General features: G+C 36.3%; 1 protein-coding gene across 1 annotated transcript in view; it reads right to left on the reverse strand.

Moving 5' to 3' along the window:
- The window catches only part of LOC131694304 (integral membrane protein GPR155), a 35,248-nt gene extending 11,845 nt beyond the window's left edge, over positions 1-23,403 (reverse strand). Inside the window, exons 1-2 of the mRNA XM_058982928.1 lie at positions 23,172-23,403; positions 15,859-16,204 (exon numbers count right to left, since the gene is read on the reverse strand). Coding sequence (XP_058838911.1) covers positions 15,859-16,079 — 221 coding nt within the window. The 5' untranslated portion in view covers positions 16,080-16,204; positions 23,172-23,403. The remainder of the gene's footprint in view (positions 1-15,858; positions 16,205-23,171) is intronic.
- Positions 23,404-23,991: the final 588 nt, after the last annotated feature.

The following is a 23,991-nucleotide window of genomic DNA, read 5'->3' on the forward strand; positions in this document are numbered from 1 at the left end:
GCTTATTGTTTCGCAGGCCTTCTTTTAATCTTTTTATCACAGGCAGCATTTCCTCTCAGCTACAATACGATGGCAAAATATTCACTGTTTCCATGTAGACGAGTGCTCCGACACCGACACGCTCGGCGTAGTGACTCTTTCTTAGCAAACGATAGACAGGAAACTGGAGACCAGCACGAACCAAGCGGAATGTTTGCTTTTTCTACACCTTTCTTCGTATATCGCGACCAGATAAGCGTATGTTGCCAGTACGAGTGTAACACACCAATGATGCTTGCATTCGCACACGACCCCCGGTTTTGTACTTTGTTCAGTTTACCATCGAAATCAAATCACTCGCGTCCCTCGCACACTACGCCTTACCTATAATGTGTTTGTGATCGGTTCAGTTTGCGTTCGAAGCCAAAGCCAATTCAGTTAAATGATTGAAAATCGGGTTTTCCGTGTATGTATGCAAATTTCGACCCGGTTGAAACAAAAATACTGTTTGAGGGATAAAAAGATTTTCAAATTTAATTCTTGGTCGACAGCTTGATAGCGCTGACAAGGGCTAACTAGTTTTCCAAAGAAAATGTTTACTAGGTAGGAGATGTAATTAGCGGGAACTAATCAGATCGGTCGGGTGTTTTAAAATCGGTTTGGCGAACGAAAAAAATTTCAAATTTAATTCTTGGTAGCGCTGATAAGGGCTAATTTGTTGGCCAATACCACATTGCTACACATATTTTCGACAAAATGCCGAAGAAATTGATTAATTCCATTCAGTACAACAAAAGATATAAGCACTAAAAATCTTACATGATTTTTCTTCCGCGATTTTGAAAAGGGGCTCCTATATTGAAAGATAAGTCGTCAGTCACGACAAAAAATGGCAATGTAACTACCAAAATGCTACTTTACGTGAGAATCCTTATGAAATAGGAGCATCTTGGAAATTTCGTGACTATTTTTTCCATTTTTACGATGTTCTATCATGTTTTTTCAAATACTCAAAAATGGTCATTTTCAGATGCTTGAATAAATTTTTGATTTATGCAATTCTAATGATAATACGACTGATAGGTACAATGCTCACATTGCATAAAGTCGCACCAACTTAAATATATACGTAATATAAAATGTTACTAGGTATATTGAGGTGGATATACTTTTTTACGTCGTTTGATTAGCTACAACTATTTTCAATAGAACAGAATCGCAGAAAGAGAAAAATGCAAGTATTTTTGTATAGAATTTAATCACCTTATGCATAAATAACCAAACATCCAATTAAAATCCCACCTTTGAACGGGTTTTCAAGAAGGACGTTCAATGAGGGACCAAATGTTTACACTGTGAAAATTCTTGCGTAAAATACAGGAATACAAACTTTTAATACCGCGAGGTAAAAAGGTGTGTTGCAGTTGTGAATGGTTGCTTTGCGTAGTTAGCTGAAGTTCCGTAGTTTACTGATGCGCACAAAATTTTTGCTACGCTAATCATTGATACTATCTGTTGTTTTGTACGGTTTATAAGCCATGGACGGCGAGGGAAGCAGACTGTCGAGTGTCCGGTGCATTTGATAGATGAATTCTGCGTTCATTACTCGGCGGCATAACGTACAAAAGGGTTATATAGCTTTGAACTAGATAAAATGCAGCGAGTTTCCCCGATATTTGAATTATACAGTTCTTTCTTGATGAAAAAAGAAAATAGTTGTCAATCGCAATTACGTTAAAATGAGCTAAGTCATTAGGAACATACGTGCGCTTCTATAAACCTATGTAGCAATACGTTCAACTAAGTGATTACGCAAACTTATCATTGTTCCCTCCATGTATGCAATAATGACAAGATAATTAAAGTTAATTATTTAACACTTTAGCGGAAAATGCTTTGCACATGCACCTGTCAAAAAGACATAACCTGCAGAGGATACATGCCTCCCGTAGCACTGGTCGAAAAAATGTATCACTCATGAATATGATAGGTGCACTACATTGACATTTATTGCTCCAGGTACATACATGCCAAAATATTGGGTAACGGAATTCTGATGGAGCGATATAAACAGTTCAACCATTGAATGCGCGGAAACAATATTTAGCGCTTTACATTCTTCAGAGAATTTAATCTCTTTTGCCTGTCTTTAGGGATGATGAAGACAATGTAAAGCACGGAAATGAAAAACAGTGCAAAATATGGTTAAATTGAAAGCAAATTAACTTAATTTTGACTGTAGCTGAAAATACCTTATTTTACGAAAGATATCGACCAAGTCTTGTTCTGTTTTGACAACATTAATCAGTGCGATTGGAAGGTATATGCCAAATTAATCAAAAACCTATTATTTGGGTTTTATTTATTTTGAGTAATATTCTCAATATCATCACAGTTCACCAGAGCTTGCCTATATGTGCGTAAGTAACCGGATGTAAGAGAGCTTTGTCTTATTATCATACGTCGAATATATAATTGGCTGACAATAGTAAAGTTGGAGGGCTACTGTGAAAGCACAGTATTTTGCGTAACTAGGCAGAATAGTAATTAACTTAAATGTAGGCAGCGGTATTCTATTATTTTGATTGTTTCACAATGACATCGGAACATGGTTCTGATAAACGTCAATACGTAGCGCTTTGCTATATTACGTCCCTAAGGAGAACATTGAATTAAAAACCTTTTGTGGATAAAGTGTAGAGGTGTAGGGGAAGATGGGGTAAAACGCACCCCCTAAGGAAATATGATCATAACTCAGCTATAGAACATCAAACGAGAGATTTTAATTAATGATATCGTTTTTCCAACATTTTCCTCTCTAATCACAATCATAACGCAAAATAATCAAGAACATGAAAAATATTCGATTCTTCAAAATCATTAAAAATTGCCTTTTGAAAAATAAGCGGGGCAAAACGCACCTGTTCGGGGGTAAAATGCACCACAATAACGGGGCATAATGCACTAAACAACGGGGCAGAATACACCGCAACAACGGGGCAGAATGCTCGGTGAACAAGCAAGTAGTTTTGTTTTCTAACGAGATTTCATAAAAGTGTGCCATTAAATAGCCTTAGGTTATGCAATTAGTAGGTATTCAGAACAATGTTTCTGTTTTCGATTAAAAAATCAGCCAAATCAAAGAAGGGGGCATTTTGCCCCCGATGGAGCAGAGATATAAATTTAGCAAAAAGGGAATTATTTAGTAGATTTTTCATATATATTGAGACAGAATAATGAACAACGGTATAATTAGAACTGGAATACGCTGTTATAATAATACAAATTACATTTGTATGAGCTGAAAATCTTTGTTGCGCGAGCCACGATAATAACATGAGAAGAGCACGTTTTTGTCTTTTGTTTATTTCTCGAGCTGCTATTGATGTACGGTTATCAAACTTTGACAAAGTATGTTTACTATGGCGGACTTCCGACTAATGTTACGCTTTTCTATAAATTTTCAGCAGTTTTCGATATAAGCAAGGGGTGCATTTTGCCCCGGGGGTGCGTTTTACCCCATCTTCCCCTATGAGTTTTAGCAGAAAATAAATTTTGGGATTATTTACTACCTAGTTCCTGATAATAACAATTTAAGGTTAAGAGAAATGCTATCCCGTTGAAAGCTTGGTTTTTAAAAATGTTTAAAGGTTTGCATATTGAGTTACGTAGAACTTTGTTACAGAATTTAAGAACCGCAGAATGTCGGACATTCCACGCGAAGTCATAAAAAAGATGCAAACTTGAAATCGATCTTCACGGATTGGTTCAATTTTGGTGGAATTGTTCTATATGGCCAATATATAAAAAACCAAATTATTGTGTCAGTTGAACCCTTCGGGCCATGAAAGTACTCTTCGTTTTGACTAATTCCTCAGACATTTTTGAATAAAAACACAATCTTGATAAAATTTGACGCATTTTCCTATATAAAATTACATTTTTATTCGTGAGAAAATCTTCAAAAGATCATAAAACCGGCTCTGATCTGCTAGAGGCAAACCTAAAATATAGTTTTTCATCATTTCTCGTCTGTTTTTAAATTATGTGTGTACTAGAGATGATCGGCTTTCAGATGTTTCGAACCCGAAAATGTAAAAAATTGAAAAACTTGAACCCGAACCCTTGTTAATACAATTGAAAAAAAAACTGAATCTGAGAATTTTAAGAATTGAAAATTTCATACATTTCATTACATTACATTAAATTTCAAATTGTAGAAAACCTAACCTCACCCGAACTCGAGAATTTTTAATTAAAAGAAATCGCCCAGCCCGGGTTTCCGATCCAAAAACCCGAACACGACTATCTCTAATTCGAACCACATAGGATGACTTGACAGTCTGAATTATTCCCCTGTAAATCCGTGTTTATCAGCATTTATTGTGCTGGTTGTTGCTTTGGAGGAACAAGACCAGTCGATATAATTTGTTGTCGGTACAGAAAGTTAATTTCGATATACAAACCGTACCAGTTATTTGATTGTGTTTTATCAACATCTGTTGAAAACTGTTTCTGGGTGTTGGCTGTAGTAGGTTGATTTTTCTTAGCGATTTTGAGGCATTGTTTTCCGTAATGTGCCGTCTAGTTACAATTCTCCGTCTTTTGCAACGGATTCCACTTCTTCGTATTTTGACATACATCTTTTAATATCTCCTGGTCTAGGTCGTGTAGGCGCATTTCAATTTAATCGTCATCCATATATTCAGTATCTCTTTTTTAACGTTGTCATATTCGATGCCGTGTTGCTTGTTGTTCTTCGCTAGGAAATTTTATGCCTGGCCTAGCTTTTAAACGTTATCTATACACAGTTTCTCACGTGGTGTAACTGTATATATGCCACTTCTTTGAGATTAAGATTCGTTTTCCCTTTTAGTAACAATTCAACAGTACGTGACTGTAGCTCAAAGAGATTTTTTTTGTAAGTCAATCGAAAATATATTTTGTCCCGCTTTAAGACACTTTTAGTTTTTGTGGCTGGTTCATTAAAATTCGATATAATACTGTCAAGATCGATTTTGTTTTATGTTTGTTTGTTTATTTATTACGGCTTTAACCTCGAGGGTCATTCGCCTTTTTGAAAATAATGTACATTTCAAAAATTACAAATTCAAAATTTCATTCAAAATAGATATCAAAATATATATAAACCATCGAACATTATTTTTGTCGACTATCCTGGGTGCACTGCTTTCCGTTTCTTGTGTTGACTTTCTTTCTCGGTGGTGAGCGATGGTCGGGTGTACCTTCTGCTGCTTGCTGATCAGTCTGTCTGCCTTCCCCCTCGCTTGTGTTTGTGTCCATATCGTCATCACTAGAATGGTTGTCGCTGTTAGATTTTTGGTGCTTTTTGTGTTTTCGAGTGACTTTGATATAGCCGTCTTCTTTCTTGTTTATTTCATCCCTGCGTACGGTGAGTATTGGCTTTGGGATGCCGTGGAATATTGTTGGTCCGGCATTCATTTGTTGGCCGGCTGTTTGTTGTGTATCAGCAAATGTTGAAGGCTGTTTGGTAGTGGTGGTTGAAGATGAGTTTTCTTTAGTTGTTTTGGCGCATGGCTTACCGTAGTGTGCAGTCTGATTACAGAACTGACACGTGGGCACCTGCCCAGGGTATGTGCATAGGGTTCTTTGTATGTAGTTAACACCTTGAGATGATCTGCCCTCGAAAGTCAAGTAAGATGGTATAGGTTGGTACAGCCGCATTCGCACAACCCGAACACCGTTGAGAATGCCAGGGAAAAAGTTTCTCCAAGTGTCGTTAGAGACGGATTCCACTTCTCCATACTTCGACATGAATCTTTTAATATAATCCGTGCTAGTACGAGGTGCCAGATCATGGAGGCGAATTTCCGTTAGATCAAGGTCCATATACACGGGGATCTTGGTTTTGACGTTTTCATATTCGACGTCATGTTGCATGTTGTTCTTTGCTACGAACCTTTCTGCCTCGGCTAAGGAGTTGAACGTTATTAGTACTACATTCCTGGTGTGGTGAAGCTGGACGTGTGATATCTCTGTAAGATCAAGTTCCATTTTCACCTTGACCAATTGTTCCACCTCGCGCACTGAAGGTCTAAGACGGGTTTGCGAAAAATCAATCGCGATTGTGTTCTCCCGTAATGGGCGAAATTTATTTTGTTGTTCACTCATTTCACTCGCAGTTAGCTGCAACGGAACTTTCCTGTGTCTATATGCTACACGTACACGTTAGAGCGGCGCGGCGCGGGTAGTATTTTTTGTTTGTGTGCTGTTCGCAAGCAGGTCGCTTTTTGGCTTCTGATCTGTACGAGATGAGGAAGCAGACTGAAGATCGATTTTGTTTTTTATCAATATATTAATTTGTGTTTGTTGTACAAAATGTTTACATTTAAATATCCAAGCGGAAAAGGTAGCCATCTTCTCGGAGCCCCATAAACCTTTTCACGCCCCCCCCCAAGGGGTCCGCGGACACCAGGGGTGACATAATGGAACCATTTCGAATCGATTTTTTTTATACAAGCTTGCATACAATAAACCATTCGTTTCGAGATGCGCAATGTCACCCCAGGTTGAAAATCACTGATATGGTTCTTAAACTTGACCCAAGTTTTTTGCATAACAACTTAAAACACGTGGTTGTGGGTGACCTAGCTAAAACCAGTCTCCAATCTTGTGGCTGCTGTATAAACAATAACTGCCAATGCTGCATCAAGTACCTCAAATTCATCAGCCAGGAAGCTACCATCAAGAACAGAGGGTTCATATTCGTGAGTAAGTAGGGCGAGAAGATATGAAAAACAGTTGATCGCAAACACGCTGATGACATGGACGTCTACGACGAGACACATGCTGCAGTTGGCTAGCACAGTTTGAAAAAAAACTTTGTAAATCTCCATTGAATTAGATTTAACGAAAAGCATGCATAAAATATAACGGAATGTTATAACCAACACCAGAATGTTACCGGAACTCGAACAGACAATCGACAACCACTTAATTAGTACGCCTCTTTTCTGACTGAGTCTATAAAGACACACAGATGCTTACTCGAAAAGTGGTGTACATAAACTTCTCCTGAGTGCTACCTATCACAAGCATATAGAGTTGCAGCTCGTAATTTTATAGGTTTCAACATGTTACATGTTACATGTTGTTCTATGATCAAGCAAAAAATTACGGTGCATTGTTGTTTATGTCTACTATATTATAAATATTTTTTAGAGTGGGGGGAAAAAGGTCTCAGCGCGTAATGGCAAATCGCGGCAACAGGATTTGACAGATTCTCATTAGTAATCGTTTCTTTAAATTTTATTTTTTTACATCTTGTAAATAAAAGATCCGTGGCTCCGTGAAACCAGGTAAAATAAAAGAATTATATATAATATTACTCGCTCATAACATTGCCTAATTTTTTAATGTTTCGTGTCTTGTTCACAACCGTTCAACTTTTTTCACTATTCTATACTCGTATTCTGCACTGTGAGATTCAATGAGATTTGGACTTGGAACATTCACATCACATATTATCGAAAATCAATTACAACTGATGTGTAATTGATCAAGTCGGAGGTAAATAGCAACGAAACGGTATGGGACCCTACCTAATAAGCTCAAAACAGATTCAACACCAATGAGGATTTGCATTGATTACATGGAGAAAAAATCCCCACAAACAGATCCCTCATGTGCGGTGAAGGTTGCACATTGACCCAACGACCATGCAGAACGGGATCAGACTACATATTTACCTACTTCGCGGCGGGGAATTCCGCTTAGTTTACGATGCCGCATAAGCATAAGCGCCTTGCAAAGTGGCCTTTCACAGGTGGGGATAGTGATGCAAAATGCTATGGGTAATAAATCGCATTGATCGGATCTGTTGCCAACCGATCGTGATTTTATTGCTGAATGATTTATGCGTTATTGATACAGTCATCCCGAATGAATTGAACGACTTTCCGGTACGTCATCGGTAGCAAAAAAGAAAATTAAACTTGATCACTTATTAGGGGGTTAGCGAAGGTATTTTCAATGAAAAAATATCATATTCGAAAAAAAATTCAGGTAACTACGGGAGAGTTTTACAAAATTATTATTATTAGGTACATACTATTTTTATAATAACGTGTTAGCCGATTTAAACAAGTACAAGTTCCCATAATTATTTGGGAAATGTTGAGAAGAATTGTGAAAAATTTCAAAACTATTGGTCCAGTAGATTGTGAGTTATGATGTACAACCGCGCCTCCGGAGGTTCAGCGTCACTCATTCAATGTACAGTATTTTGCATTGAAGTTTTGAAAGAAGATTGTTCGATTGTGACATTATTATATGGGAATTTAATGCATGGCCACAACAATTTTTTTTAAATGTGTCTTTTCACCGAATTAGCTTTACCCTCTCCTTAAGCTATAGTACACAGTCGTGGGTGTGAATCCAAAAGAGATAGAAAACAACAGAAACAGAGGAGCCAGTGTAAACTGAAAACTCCTGTTCATCAGATTCTCCAACCAGTATTGATCGCGACTGACTTTAGCGACGCATGTGTACGTCAAATTAACCGGCACGGAACAAAAACGTGATCGAACCCATAAAACACGCCTGTGTTATCATGCAACGTGGACGTGATGGAAGATTATACCTCTTTATGCCTTAGACAAAGACTGCTGTTTCCGAAACTGCAACTTTCGAAATTACTGCAATGAACTGAACTCAATGTACACATCCTTAGCTCATTTAAATACATTGTATTTTAGCTTGCCTATAATAAACAATATGCATCCAGTGATATAAATATTATGGTCATTATTCGAACGATGACCCGGATAACGTAGGGAATGAAATATGTTGAAGGCGACGATAGTTCACGTGGATAGAATCTTTTCGCAATCTGTACTTTACTGTAGAAAAACCCTATTTGGCCAGTCAGTTTAAATAACACATGGGTTGTATTCAACTTCTATCAAAAAATTACACGATAAAAAAATTGAAATCACTTTTCAGGTGATCGTTTAAAGGGTCTGGTCAAACATAACACAAAACCTCATTTGATCAATTTAATATACCCTCAAAATCTTGAATAATAGCAAAAAAACTGTTTTTCAGGACTGTCGGCACTAAAGAATTTTCTAAGCGGTCGATTTTCAATTTTCTTTAATGTCCTGGAATGAAGAATTGACCTTCCCAAAGGTATGCTATATAGACATTTGTCGAAAAATACTATGCGATTTTGGGACAACAATTTGAAAGTAACCATTATTTTGCGATTTTTACATGTAATATATGAAAATTTGTAATTTTTTTCCAAATTTTAAATTTGCTCGCATGAACATTTAAAGGGAAGATCTCATAAATTTAGATGTGTTTTGACTGACAATGAAACCTATGCGATAACCAATTTCAAACATTTTTTTGTAGGAGACGAACCGCTGCGACCAGTATGTAGATCTATTGTGGTATGCCCCTTCCTTAATCCACAGAGAACAGACGTCCATCTTCAGCATTCAACTTGTGTAAAAATCTCTAACGGTTTCGAAGGTAGTTTGGATATCCAAACCAGGTGCGCTACTGTCGTTATGATTTTTGTGGCTGAGTTCGACTGAATTGACAGCGGTTGTTCCTCTACCCAGTCAAACTAGCCCGGAACCGGTTCGGACTTCCAGTATGAATTCCAGCTCAACTGCATGAACCGATAGCGTCGGAATCGGTTGTTTTCTTTGAGCAAGATTCCATACTGAATCCATTCAGGATTTCGAACCGGTTCCGGAATGTATTTGACGGATAGTTGGGATAAGTTGGTTTGGCGGCGCTAGTGTTTATCGTATATTAATTCAAACGTTTACACACGTTTTTTAAATTCGATCATGGATGTCTGTTCTCTGTGCTTAATCTAACTATCTACTATAATATATCACTATTGATGAGTGATTGTCGTTACTGAGATACACTCTTCCCAGTTAGGTACACCACTTCGTACGAAATTGGCAGTCCAAATATCAAAAGGCTTCAATGTTCCTTTACCAAGGACTCTTAGTCTGCGTTGTATCAATGCACTGCATTCGCCGAGCAGATGCTTTGATGATTCACTTTCAGATCCGCAGACGCAGCATTTATCGTTTGTAAGCTTGCTAATTTTCTTAAGATTATATTTACTCGGACAGTGGGCGAAAGTAGTCTCATAAAAATTTTCGTTCTTGGACGAAATTTTGGTGTTTACCAAATTTTCCCCCTTAGGGAGAAATATAGCATAGTGTTTTCGCATTGGCCTGCTAAGCCAAAACAAGTTTCGACTTCGCTATGTCTCATCGGCATAACCCAACTTCTGCTCAAACGGAACATCACATTTTACCAGTCGTTTGATTCGAAACACAAATTATGTTTCGGTTTTGGGATTTAGCGTCAAGCCGGCGCTAAATTTTTCCGGTAATTAGTTGATGTCGGTTTCTGATGAGACGAAGTTGAAACGCTCCCATGACTTTATATGCTGAGGATAATCCGTCAGAAGCGGTGGTCCCTCGCAAGCTAGCCTGTTATCGATTCGTATACCCGGTTCACTGGAACATAAGGATTGATTCCTTCTTTCAAACATGAGCACTTCTTTGAATATGTATGTCAAATAACACTTGCACGCAAAATTGTGATCTTTTCGTCTGCCCGTTTTACTCAAACATATGGGTTGATTCCTTCTTTCGGACTTTCTTTGAATCTGTATTAAAATCAAAATGAATGTACAATTTGACAAAGGGTTTGGAGGGTTTTAGATGCGATTAGTAGTATTTATCTTTCTTGCCATTCTCATATAAAGAAAGGCTATGCAATCACTCTAAAAATCGACTTCCCAAGCGAGGCCCGCAGGGCCGAGTGTTATATACCATTCGATTCATTTTTTACGTTTTAACGACATTCAATTAGCTAGAGATTACTGGGTAGGGAAAGTTATGAAACTTAGAGCCATAGTACTCAAGTGAGAGCAAGGATGTGAAGTAAACAGATCGGAAAACTAGAAGTGGCAGGGTCATTAGAACAGGCCTAATATCGTACGGGCTTAATCTTTGCCTTCTGTTAATGAGGGTCGAGCTTAGACAGAATAACTACGAATCACCCGAGTTCAATAACATGTGTCCTCATAAAGGTAGACGTATCTATCTGTTTACTTCACATCCTTGCTCTCACTTGAGTACTATGGCTCTAAGTTTCATAACTTTCCCTACCCAGTAATCTCTAGCTAATTGAATGTCGTTAAAACGTAAAAAAGAAAATGTGACTAACATAGTCGAAATAAAATAGGAAAAAACCATTCGATTCAGTTCGTCGAGATCGGAAAATATCTGTTTATGTGTGTATGTGTGTGTATAGGCGTGTGTGTTAGTGAGGTCACACTGGAATTTCCCATATGAACCGTTACAATCGTAATACCTCAAAGGTTAAAAATTTATTGGAGTGGTCATTAAATTACATCAATTCGCAGGTCTACATCACTGATTGCCAATCGAACATTCTTTGAATACATTGTCCTCTATCGACAATTCAGGAAGTCACGGTTTCGGGCATATTATCCAGTTAAAGTGACATCGATTCTTCGGTGATGAGTGAACCGATTTTCTCAAACCAAGTCTCAAATGGAAGATATAGTATGAAGTTGGGTGGTGCATCTCTTCGCCCCCCCCCCCCCTTACCCTTAACCTCCCCCTCCCTTGGACCACACTCATACCTGTATTCCCTTCATCCGTCCCACAGACCGCAATAATATGAAGGATTTTTGACATATCCTCGACTCACACTCTACTATCCCCCACCCCCTTCACTTCCAAACCCATTCAGCCAGCATTTTGAAATATGATCACATGAAGATACACGTTGAATTCATGCTGATTAAGCTAATTAAATATTATACTTTTTGTTTAAAGTGTGTCAAGGCACAATTGCACAACTAGGGAATTAAAACAGGTTTTTTTTAATGTAATATTATACCGTAGCTGATTCGAAAAATTATTGTAAAATATTTTAAGCATTTCGACAATTTGGGCGTAAAGGATCTTTCCTACATGTGATGCGAACAGTACCATTCTTCTTCCACCACCATCCCTTCTTATCACTTCCCCTCAGACTACCACCCTATTCCACCTACTACAAACCCATAACTCTTTCATTTCCATTGCCTTTACCCACCAAGCATACCAAAATAACCTGGGGGTAAAGGTTGTGCGTTTTTCATCCCCCTCACCAATCCACCCCTACCCGATCAGATTCCAAAACTATATCTCGCATTGTTACTTGTTATAAATTTCTGTTATTTTAACTATTAACGAGATCTAATTTATAACACAATATGTTGCAAAAATTGTGTTCTGTTATAATCTTGTTAGTTCATTCTGATCGGGATAGCATGACCAAATATGATAACAATCAGTTCAATGCAGACAGCATTGAACTGATTGTTATTAACGTAATTAATTACACTTTTTGGCTCAAGTGTTTCAGCGTCGACACGTAGTTTATCAAGTTCGTGGATTGCGAGTCATTGCATTGAATTTTCGATCGAATAATTTTTGTGAGTTCTGGCAAAAATTTTCTGAGCTTTGGCTCCTTCTGGGAAAATTTTTTATGTATGCTACCACAAAAGAGTTTTAAAACAGTTTTTTTTTCGTTTTTTCTTTCAATTTGCTTCTACCTAAAGCTACATTCGTCAGATCATTGGGAATATCATACTGTAGCGGTGATTAGAAGGTTACCCGACCAGAAAGCAATAACAAAATTATAACAGAATACAATTTTCGTAGTAGGCGGTCTTATAAATTTGGTCTCGTTAGTAGCTAAAATAGCAGAATATTAGGGTAAGGTGGGGCAAATCCGACCGTTGGGTAAACCCGACCCCCCTCTGTTACCGAAAGTCTGAAGCACTACGCGAACAAATATCAATGTTGTCGTGTAGAGCATCGAAAATAATCGTAATGGTGGTATGACAGCATTTTATTAGTCTACATTGAGATGCTCAAAGGACAAAAAGTGTGTTTTTACAATTTTTGATTTGATTTTTGTGCATCATTTACTACAGGATATTTCTGATCATTAAAGTAATTGCATAAAAAATGTAAGTGGATTTAAATTTTTTGATTAAAGTCCTACAAAGTGCATAGATGAATTTAGTCCAACCTTTTTCATATTTTTTTTTATTGCATCTTAATGAAAAATGACGCGGTGGGGCAAATATGACTTCTAAATAGTGGGGTAAATCCGACCGCTTTTTTGCTAAGAAAATATTTATTAATAAATTTGGAAAATATTTTTATTGTTATTATTTATTATTTTTTGCACGATGGCTCATAATTACAAATGAAAGATACAAAAACGGGATGAAAATAGTATTCGTCGAGCAATTGCTTCGATTCAAATGGGAATATCTTTACGTGCTATTGCTCATGATTTTGACATTACAAGATTGACATTGAAGTCCTTTTTCTTCATATTACAATTCAATAACATAAAATTGATTGATTTATCATTGAAAAACCTTAAAATTTGGGTAATATCTGTACTAAATCAACCAAAAACATAGGCGGTCGGGTTTACCCCACCATTTTTGAAAACAGCGAAAATGAACTTTTTCATAAAATGCTTGTATCTCAAAATTTTCCCGCAATTCGAATAAAATGCTATACATAGAAAACTGCCCAGAAACCTAACCTTTAATTTGGTATATAAAACGACTTGATCCGATGTAAAATGAGCATTTTACAACCAAAATCAGTTACTAGGTCGGATTTGCCCCACCTTACCCTATAACAAGTAGTAACCACCTGAGATCTAGCTTTGAAATCTTTCTGTTATCTGTTCCTAATAGGGTTTTTAATGGATTTAATTTTAATGTTAAAGTCTCAAATCGGCAAATAGTTTAACAAAAACAACCGCAGTAGCTACTAAGGAATCAGCATCCCTGCCCCGATCATCGTCAGACATTCAGCTAAGCTTAGAGAACGTAAATGTCCTATTACGATTGATTAGTTTTCGAATGGCTTCGTGACACTCACCGCAGTCTTTTCAGCATTTAACTCACCTGCGTTTGATAATCAAATGTGCATCAAAATGCAGTTAAATACTCATCAAAATCCAATCAAAACGCTGATTGCTCAAAAAGTCTACAGTTTGTTTATTTAGGGTGATGAGCCTATTTGCGCCATGTTTATATTATCACCCTACCCATTTGAAGCCGTTAGTTAGAGCAGTGTCTGCCATCTTTGTTCAACGCATTGAGTCAAATGGTAGCGCAACCATAGGGGCACTTGATTCGAGTTTTCATTGTGCTCAAACACGAGAATTCTACTGATTTCAACGCATTTGTGTTACTATATTGGTTCTTAACAACGAAGCAAAGCGGTTGATGTTAATTTTTACGCATTCAATTGATTGTAAGGCAAGAAATTACCGAATTAGTGAGACACCTTGCTTAGTATGGTGAAAATAGGCTCATCACCCTATATAGTAAGTGGAAGTATATAGCGCAATTATTTCAAAATTGACAGCACTGCCTACCAAAGTACAGCCTCAGTTGATGCTATCAGCATGTGCTGTTTTAGGAATCATGATGTGGGAACACACATTCTCTATATGACAACAATAGCTAATCTAACACGGTGACGACAAACACTTTCTTTGTACTATAGAATTTACAACCAACTAGAAAACTACTAAGCGGCATAATTTACTGGTTGACACAGCTTCTAGCTAAATCCTTAGCGCTTGTGACAGCCATAAGTAAAGGGGAATCGCCCGTCTCTGTATGGGAACTGTGTCTAAGACGGACACCTTAAGTTTGAACAGCAAATTCGACTCATCTATTAATGCATTCCTTGCAAATTGTGCGTAAACCGTGATTTGAGATTTATTTCATCAATATAGTAAAGTATATTATTGAAATTTCAAACAGAAAATTACTTAAAAAGGTTGTTAAAAAGAGGCATTAAGTCGTCTTTTCAAACCTGAGATGGGAAAGATGGACACCTGACATGGGTAAGATGGGCATGTGGTATTGGTATTGATGAACATAGGACAAGGGCAGAGTGAGACGATCAATAAATTTTGTTTTCTGTCGGTACATCACAATTTTGCGATAATAAAAAATAGCCCAAGGGTTGCAATTTAAAGGTATTCGGTGTTGTATTTGCGTAAGAAATATGTCCATCTTTTCCTAGCCTACTGTGTCCGTCATATACAACGTGATACTAAATTAAAAAAATGTTTCTAAATTATGAACGACTCATTAAAATTTCTGTTTTTTCTGCAGTCAAGTGCTAAATAAACAGTGTATTATGTCACACTAGAAATATTTCCGAAGATCAACGGTTTTCAGGTGAACCTCGTTACTTTCTGGCGTCTAAAAAGTAGCGTGATATCGAGTAAAAAAATTGTTTTTCTTAAATATCATCATATGCATATGGAATCTTCAAAAAATGATATAGTATCAGTACATTTTAGAAGAATTTTTCAGTTTGTGAGAAACGCAAATGTGCATCTTACCCACAGTGTCCGTCTTAGGCTACTTTCCCCTACATGGAAGAACGATTTGAAATTGTTGATGATTCACCACATTTAAGTAGGATCAATTTGCTCAGTTGCGGGCTTACAGGGAGCATTTGTGTTCGTAGCTTCTATTTGGAAAATTTCATATGGCTGACAATATAGTAAGGGTGGTGCATAGTTTTACTTTACTTTATTATTATTTACGTGACTTAATATTTAATTCGTTCGTCACGTGGTAGTGCATAGAGATCGCAGCTTTTGATTCTATTCGTCATTTCAAAGGATTTCTTTCGGAAACAGTGCTATATTATTGCTATTCGTGCTCTTGAACTAACGCGGAAATATGGGTCTCTTCCTAGAGATAATGCAAAATGTACTCACCCACAAATGATGATAGCGAAGCACTGCACCAGAGCAGGGTAGAGATTGTCCATCGAGATGGTCGCCTGATCGTCGTCATGGTCATTGTCTGATGGTTGCCCACTAGTGGTTGTTGAAATATCCATGTCATTGTTGGTAGTATTCTGACCCAGTGCACTCAACACGGTCTTGTTCATCATGGCCAGCATATTGCCGGCCACGGCAGCAGCGTGGGTGTCCATTTTTATATTCTTTTGTGCTTTCACTTTAGATCTCGATTCTCAACTGCACAAATTTGATACTAATTGATTTCACTCGTTTAAATAGTTGCTTCCCCCATTTTCACCAATGGTAATTTGCCGTTAAGCTAAAATAAATAATACAAATTCTATGTTTAACTACAATCACTTGAAACACTCAAAAGAATAGCTCTAAGGTAAATATTACACCGAAGAAATCACTTTCAATTTCAGTTGTCAACTTGCATGACGATAAGCACTTTACTGTGCCACCCATTCAATTGACTACCTTCCACAACAAATCCCACCGATTATCATGCATCGTAATAACAGCTGTTTATAAATAGATAGCTTGCAGTTAATTCCTTCCACGTGTTTCGTTGCCAGGTTGATGGACAATCTGGCAGGCAAACCAGACTTGAAGTGGTGCACCACTTCTCGCTGTTGTGAACTATTCATTGACGTGTGCCATTGAACAAACTTTGTTTCATCGATCTGGATCGAATAATATTATTCACAGCAGCATGCCTAATTGACGCACCGAGACACCGAGGGTCTGTATCTACTCCGCCAATCGTACGGCGACTACCGATTACATAAAATTATCATCGTTTTATTTACTCGGCAGTTTGCAACTGAGCTGAAGTGGTTTTCCTCTAAATGCATGTCTACGGAGAAAGAGTTTATATGATCATGGTTTTGTGAATGCAATGTGTTTTGAAGTAAAGGAGACAATGGACAGAGAATATTGCCTTGAGAGTTTGCGTCGAGAATGTATCGTTAGGGTAGTAGCACCTCTAGCCGGTCTAGCTTAAACTAAGCTACTGTTGCATTGAATTTATTTTTTTACGCAAAAATTGAACACCTTATAAAATTTTGGAATAAATTTAATAAATAAAATTATTTATTAAAATTTATGATTTTTTTTTGTTTCGAGAAGAAATACCATCATTTTTGTATAAGTATCCCGACCAGAAGGAAATAACACAATTATAACTCATGCTGATATTTTGTTACGAAAAATTTCCTATCAAATTTTGTTATAAAGTAGAATCCGTTAGGTGTTAAAATAACAAAAATTCTAACAAAAAATTCTCTACTGATATCAAATTTATAACAAACGTTGATAGCAAAATAACACGATCATAACAACTTGAGATAGCTTAAATGACCCCAATATAGCTTGTATTACTTATTGTATAATATCAACGATTTTAGCGTGCACGTCTAAAAATAGAATACGCGAAAAATAAAGCATACATTAGGGCGCTTTTTGCTTTGGAACAAAAAGCTTCATGCAGCAAAAGCTTTTATAGCATTGCCAAATGATTACATACCTGCTGGCTGATTGTTATTGTGAATATTTGACACGCAGATTATTATTTGTCGATATTGCCGCTTTGAACCTGGGTATTCTGAGTTTGATGGGGAAGTTTCCTGCATGAACCAACGACGTTGTTTACGACTAATGTTTAATGTTAGCATAATATTCCACGCATCCGTCAAGGGCAAAACGATTATAGATGCAGAAGACGTTTCCAGAACGCACACATTGAACTTTGCCCAAGCCTACGTGCTGTTTGTTTTCCTGGTGTCATACGCTTTGTTTTTATTCAGTTTTACTCACTAATACAGCTGCATATATGACGATAGACTGAATAGCTTTATAATATCTTTTCAGATTAGGAAAGAGGGGCTATTTTTAGATTCCAAATAGTGTGGTTTGGCGCTTCTCCTGTACGTTAATGTGTTTTACACGGTTTTTAAAAATATTGTTGATGCGACATGGTAACATTGAGCGGATATTTTACGTACATTATTTTACGGCGAATACGACAAATCTTATCCAGGATTCCTCGTAAATTCAAAGCAACATATGAGTTTTGAGGTTTCATTATTTTGTCTCTTTTTGGCATTTTTGATGTGGGAAAGACTAAACAAACCAGTACAATTATCTCGCACCTAATAAATTGCTAGAAATGCAAAATCTTTCACAGAAGTTATATCTATCAACTGCGAATATAACAGATGTATGAGAAAATTCGAGAAATTGTTGATGTTTCTTTAATGGGACGGATTCTTGAATATTTCATGTTTTTTCTGTTACACATTTTTTTTTCAAATTTGATTAAATTTTAAGGAGGAAATTAACAATATTTTAGCATTAAAGTTTTTAGATATTTCAAGGATTATCTAAAACGCATTCAAATCACTTGTCAGTTCAACCATTAAATATCAAATTTATCTTACGGGGCATGAAGAGTTATAATACTTAAGTAAACTCAAACACTTTTTATGCGGAGGATAAAATAAAAAAGTCCCGATAGTTTAAAAATTCAAAAAACGCACAACCTAGAAACCCACAAACTGGATAAGATTTGAGTGTTCATAAAAACCCGCATAAATTGGATAAATCGCACTGAAAGTCTTATCAATATCCTCAAAATACGCTACGAAAATTTTGGAGATCAGAATAATATATATTTGGAGATCAGTATATATCAAATAGTTTTTGTGACCTGAAAATTCGTTTTCGAAATATGCAGTTTAGATTAGAGGAAAATTAATTATATACTCATTTGACTAAGCCATAAAAACTAGTTTTAAAATGCTTTTTGATTTCAATTCGCTTTTCTTCATTTCATGTGGACTGTTTCATACTACCTCCTACTCGATGTAATGTGTCAGACGAGTGTCTCAGAAAATAGGCAAGTGTCATCTCTTAATCCAACTGCAACCAAGTAAGTTCATCAAACACCTCACTGACAAGTTCTCCGACCACTTACATATAAAACATGTCTATACTCAAAACGCGGAATTTTGAAAATCCAAATAAAAAAAATCAAAAACTTCGAAAATTCGCTTTAAAAAGTTGAATTTCGACGTATAAAAAGAGACTTCAGTGTATAAGCAAATAGACTGTCATTGGTGTAACCGTTATTAGCATTCAAAGATGATTGTGAAAGAATATATAACTTACTGTAACATCATCGTTGTATGCGTACATTAATATCATATTATTAATCCAATGATAGCACCAGAAGATATAATCTTGATATAAGTTTTCTTGCATTCCTGCTCGGTATATCATAAAGATAACACAGAGAGTAATAAATATCTACATGAGATATAAATTTGATAGCTTTTTGTTATGATGTTCTGATCGGGATTCTATTAAAAATAATGAAAAAATATTAGTTTTTATTGAAATTAAAAGTTAATTGTTGTTTTAATGAAAAAATATTTTTATAAACAATAAACTGTTGAATTCAATAACACCTTGCAGTGCCTGAAGCTGTTCAATTTTTACCTTCCGATGCTTAATACAATTCTCCTAGAACATTTACAATAGTTCAATTTCAGTAAAACGGTAGTCAAGAACAAGTTTAAATTCACAGGTTTTATTATCTTTCAACAATATTACAAGACATTGAAGATACATCGAAATTTCATTTTTCGCCTATCTGAAAAAGGCCTTGGCAGCTCTGCTCCAGTAGAATTCTATCAGACTAATAGCAGCAACTTTATTTCTATAGATAACATTTATAAATGCAAGCGCTCAAATGAAAGATAGTTACAGTAACTAGTCTTATTTATTTTTGTGAGTAAATTTTGTCTAAAACAATATATGTTTATACATAACATGGACATGAGGGGTTAATTGAAGGCCTATACGTACTTGTGTGTCTAATCTCGAAACACATATTGGAGCTAGCTCACCTATATGCTTATTAATCCAAAAGGGAGTTTGAGAACTTGAGGGTTTGATTATGGTAGATTTCAGACATTTTCTAATCTTGCCATGAAACTTCACTCCGCAAGGGTGTATATAGGACCTTGAACGACAACAGTATATTTCGGACTAACATTCCTTATCCTTGCTCAATGAAGATCTGGAGATAATCAGGAGTTGTACACCGAAGGATGATATGATACTCACAAACATAACGGTGATATTTACGGTTGTTTTAGATCAATGATGGAGTCAAAATCACAAGCCCAAGCTTAACGAGTTGCAGAATTACATCAGGGCTTTTTTGTTTTGAATACAGGTATTTAAACTTAATCTCGCATTTAATGTATGGGGGAAGCCCCTTTGGCAAAGTCATTTGGCATAAACTTGTTTGACATAAAGCCACTTGACATAACCATAACGAGATTCATGTGGTCATTAGGCATAAAGCCATTTGGTATGAAGGTCATTTAGTATAATCGACTAAAACAAAATTGAACGGGAGCGAGCCATTCGGCATAAATTCATTTGGCATAATGGACGTTTAGCATAAAGGACATATGGCATAATTTTGTCTATGACTTACGTTGTAGTATAGTGTAGATATCACAGATTTTTGATGATGTAGCGTACTAGAATTGCGTTCCACCAGACGATGTTTTGTTTATCATTATTATGATCGCATGTGAGTTTTAGCTTACCATACAGCATTTCAATAGTTAAAGTTATCCTTATTACCCTTCTTTGTATCACGAGCTGTTATTTCGAATTATATGCCGTTTGAACGAAACGAAAGTTAACTTTATCATTTCTAAATATCGCCAAGCTTTTCAAACACGATGATTTATTGAATGAAATAACATATAATAAATCGTCGGTTGTGACACTACGAAGCCAGTGTAATGCGACTCTGACGCATAACCGAGACCAAGGCTGAAGATCCGCCTAGCGTGGTGGCCGCCGATGTGCTATCGGAAGGGGCGACCCCTCGCAAGCAAACCTATGATCTACTTGTTTGCTCAGATTATTCAAACACAGAGGCTATGAATTAGTTTAAGTTCGACGGGCGAACAGCAGGCGACTTAAAGCGATGTGACGTAGCCACATTAGGTGTTAATGTTATTTATTAATATATAAAGAACAAGAACAGAATTGTGGACCTTCATTATGTCTATTTCACAGGTAATAAAAATGGCAAATGTAATCACTTCTCAAAATTATCCCAAATGCGCGTTATGCTAAATGTCCGTTATGCCAAATGACCCTCAATTTACGCAAAATAAGAAATTATGACAAGTGATCGTTATCATGGAGATAAAGAAAAATTATGCCAACTGTCCGTTATGCCAAATGACGTTATGCTAAAGTACTTTACGCAAAGTGATTCAGACCCAAATTGAACATAGATTGCCATTTGGCATAATACTTATTTGGCATTATGCCCATTTGACATAATGGCCATGTGGCATAATAGACATTAAACGTAATTCATCAGGTCTATTTGTTAACCCTACCTTGTAGGTCACCGAAATAATAGGTTACCAAATCGATAATTTTCTAGGATGCAATTTTTCGACCATTGCCCCATATGGACTATATAAATTGCTCAAATTTTTCGGAAATACAGTTAAATTGCAGTCATGACAAATTGAACTTTTTTTTAGTAGACCTGGTATGCAGCCAAGATACTGAATACCACGAATTCAAATTCACATTGTATAAATAGCAGTTTGGTAAAAAATGTAGCAATCCAAATATTCGTAAATGAAATGGTTAATACAAACAGAAAAATATTCATTTTTCGCTGATTTCCTTAACCTGATCTGCAGTTTGAAAGTAGCATTTTTTCTTGTATGACATTTCACAAATGTGTTTACTTTCATACAAGATGACCTACATTCACAAATTCCATGCTAACTATAGTTTTCTACGTAATCAATTAAATACATTAATATTATTCCTTTTTCTGTAGTTGATTCCTTTTTTCAAACAAGCTTTTGGAATCGTACTTTTTTAGTGAATCAAAATGCCCTACAAATTTGAGCGAGTATTTTCATACTTTATGCCAATGACTCTTACGTCAAACGGCCGTTATGCCAAACGCCCTTAACAGCATTCAATATTCTGTACATTTATGCATAATGGCCATTATACCAAATTGCTATTATATCAAATGACCTATTATCAAACTATCCCTTATGCCCAACGTGCATTATGCCCAATGACGTTATGCGAAATAAATTGATGACAAACAGGATAGCCCCCCCCGCTAAGGTACGATAGTTAGTAATCTGTTCATCATATTAGGAGGAGCGATTCAAAGAAGCGTCTATCACGGAACGATGGGTAGAGGTGAAATGCGGCTCAGTCCACAGTCATATTTAAAATGATAGCTTCATTATGCGGCTAGGTATCGCAGTCCTGATGAGGTGCTATTCTGTATCTTTAACCAGCACCTCCAAAAAATAATAAAATAGGTACAAATATCAAATAGTTCTGCATAATTTTACTTAAAAATAATTATGACAAAACCAACAACTTTTATTTGTAAATATAAAAAAATTACTGTCTTGTATAATAATGTACATCCTCAATCGTCAAAATTAGAAAATGTACAGAAACTGCAAAACTATTTTTGTGCAGCCAAATTGATAACGTTGGGTAAGGGTTTGCACTACTACTAAGACAAAAAATACATATGAAATAATAAATAATTTCGAAAAAATTGCAGCATGTTTTGTCGTGCGGTGAAAGAAATGAATGCTTTAGTATATAGAGCTTCCGTGTCTTCTATAAAGTTCTTTCTAAGAATGTTTTATGTAACACTACTGAATGCACAGTTTTTAGCAAGATAAATTATCCGACCCAGTTAAGGAAAATCACAGAACTGCTGATGCGACTTATGTGTATAATCTTCTCCATTTAAAATTTTTGAAATCAATAATTTAGTGCGTTTATAATGTAAATTCCAAAATCCTCAGCTCACTATGCAACTGCCCGACGAAAAACAAAATTTCAGTTCCAATTGTCACATGGGCCACACGGAAATTTGTCATGCAAGTAAAAATGACATGCACTTATGTATCTAAAAAACGAAATCCATAATTGTTGGCAATGAAAACACGTATTCTTCTTTGATCTGACGCTGCTTCTGGTGAAATGCTAAACATATGTGTTTCTATTCACTTCTGTCATTTACATATACATCGCATGCTGTGAAAGCGACGGTATATCTCACAGTCACGAAAGGACATTATCGATTAAAACCTTGAACCGCAGACAGATCTAGAATAGCGAACCGCGAGCAAATTTATAACAAAGGGTAGCTCTACCCTAGCAGAACACTGACGATCGTCACGAACCGATTAAAATTATTACCACTTGATTTCCTAACAAAACAACTTTAACACTCCCTAATCACCCAAAAGAATCACCGAATCAAAAATGCACAATAAATTTGCTGAATCGGAACAAACGGGCTGCACAATTTTGCACAATATTTTACAACTCAGCTACGATGACAGCCCACATCCAGAGACAACGTCATAACACTTTTCAAGCTGATTGGTTGGTAAATAATATGTGTGCACAGTGCTACTGCGCATCCAACAGACCGTTCCGTACGTGTTTTGCGTGCTTACCGAACGAATTTCTACCGAGTACTGACGTCCGAACAAAGTTCGCTGTTGTAGGCGTCGGTCTTGCAAAAAATGATGCAGTTAGCATCAGATGTTGTTATATACCTGTATGCATGTTACGAATAGCCGGAGACACCGTGGAGAAGCGTGAATAAATGCCTTGTTGAAATGAAATGTCAGAAGGCTATTGGACGGTGGTGGTATCTGGTGGAAAAAGCTAAAGCAATATTAAAGCATATGGGTTGGTGGGTTAGAAAGGAGCCGTTAATGATAATAAATGTTATGAACTGATTTACGCTACTTAGGTGCAGAGATATTTATGTCAGTTTTAATATTTTATTATCACAAACATAACGAATAATATATTTGTAGTGATATTAATGATTATATTTGGGGTAAAAGGACTTCCATAGAAATTATCTTTTTGCTGTTCCAAATAACTGATTGTTCTCTGTAACAACCAAATATCTAATTCAACTTATGATGTGTATTTGACGTAAAATTTTGGTGTCTATCAAACTATTTTAAGAATCAAGCCACAACA

Source organism: Topomyia yanbarensis, chromosome 3 (assembly GCF_030247195.1).
Source record: "Topomyia yanbarensis strain Yona2022 chromosome 3, ASM3024719v1, whole genome shotgun sequence".
Lineage (NCBI taxonomy): Eukaryota > Metazoa > Arthropoda > Insecta > Diptera > Culicidae > Topomyia > Topomyia yanbarensis.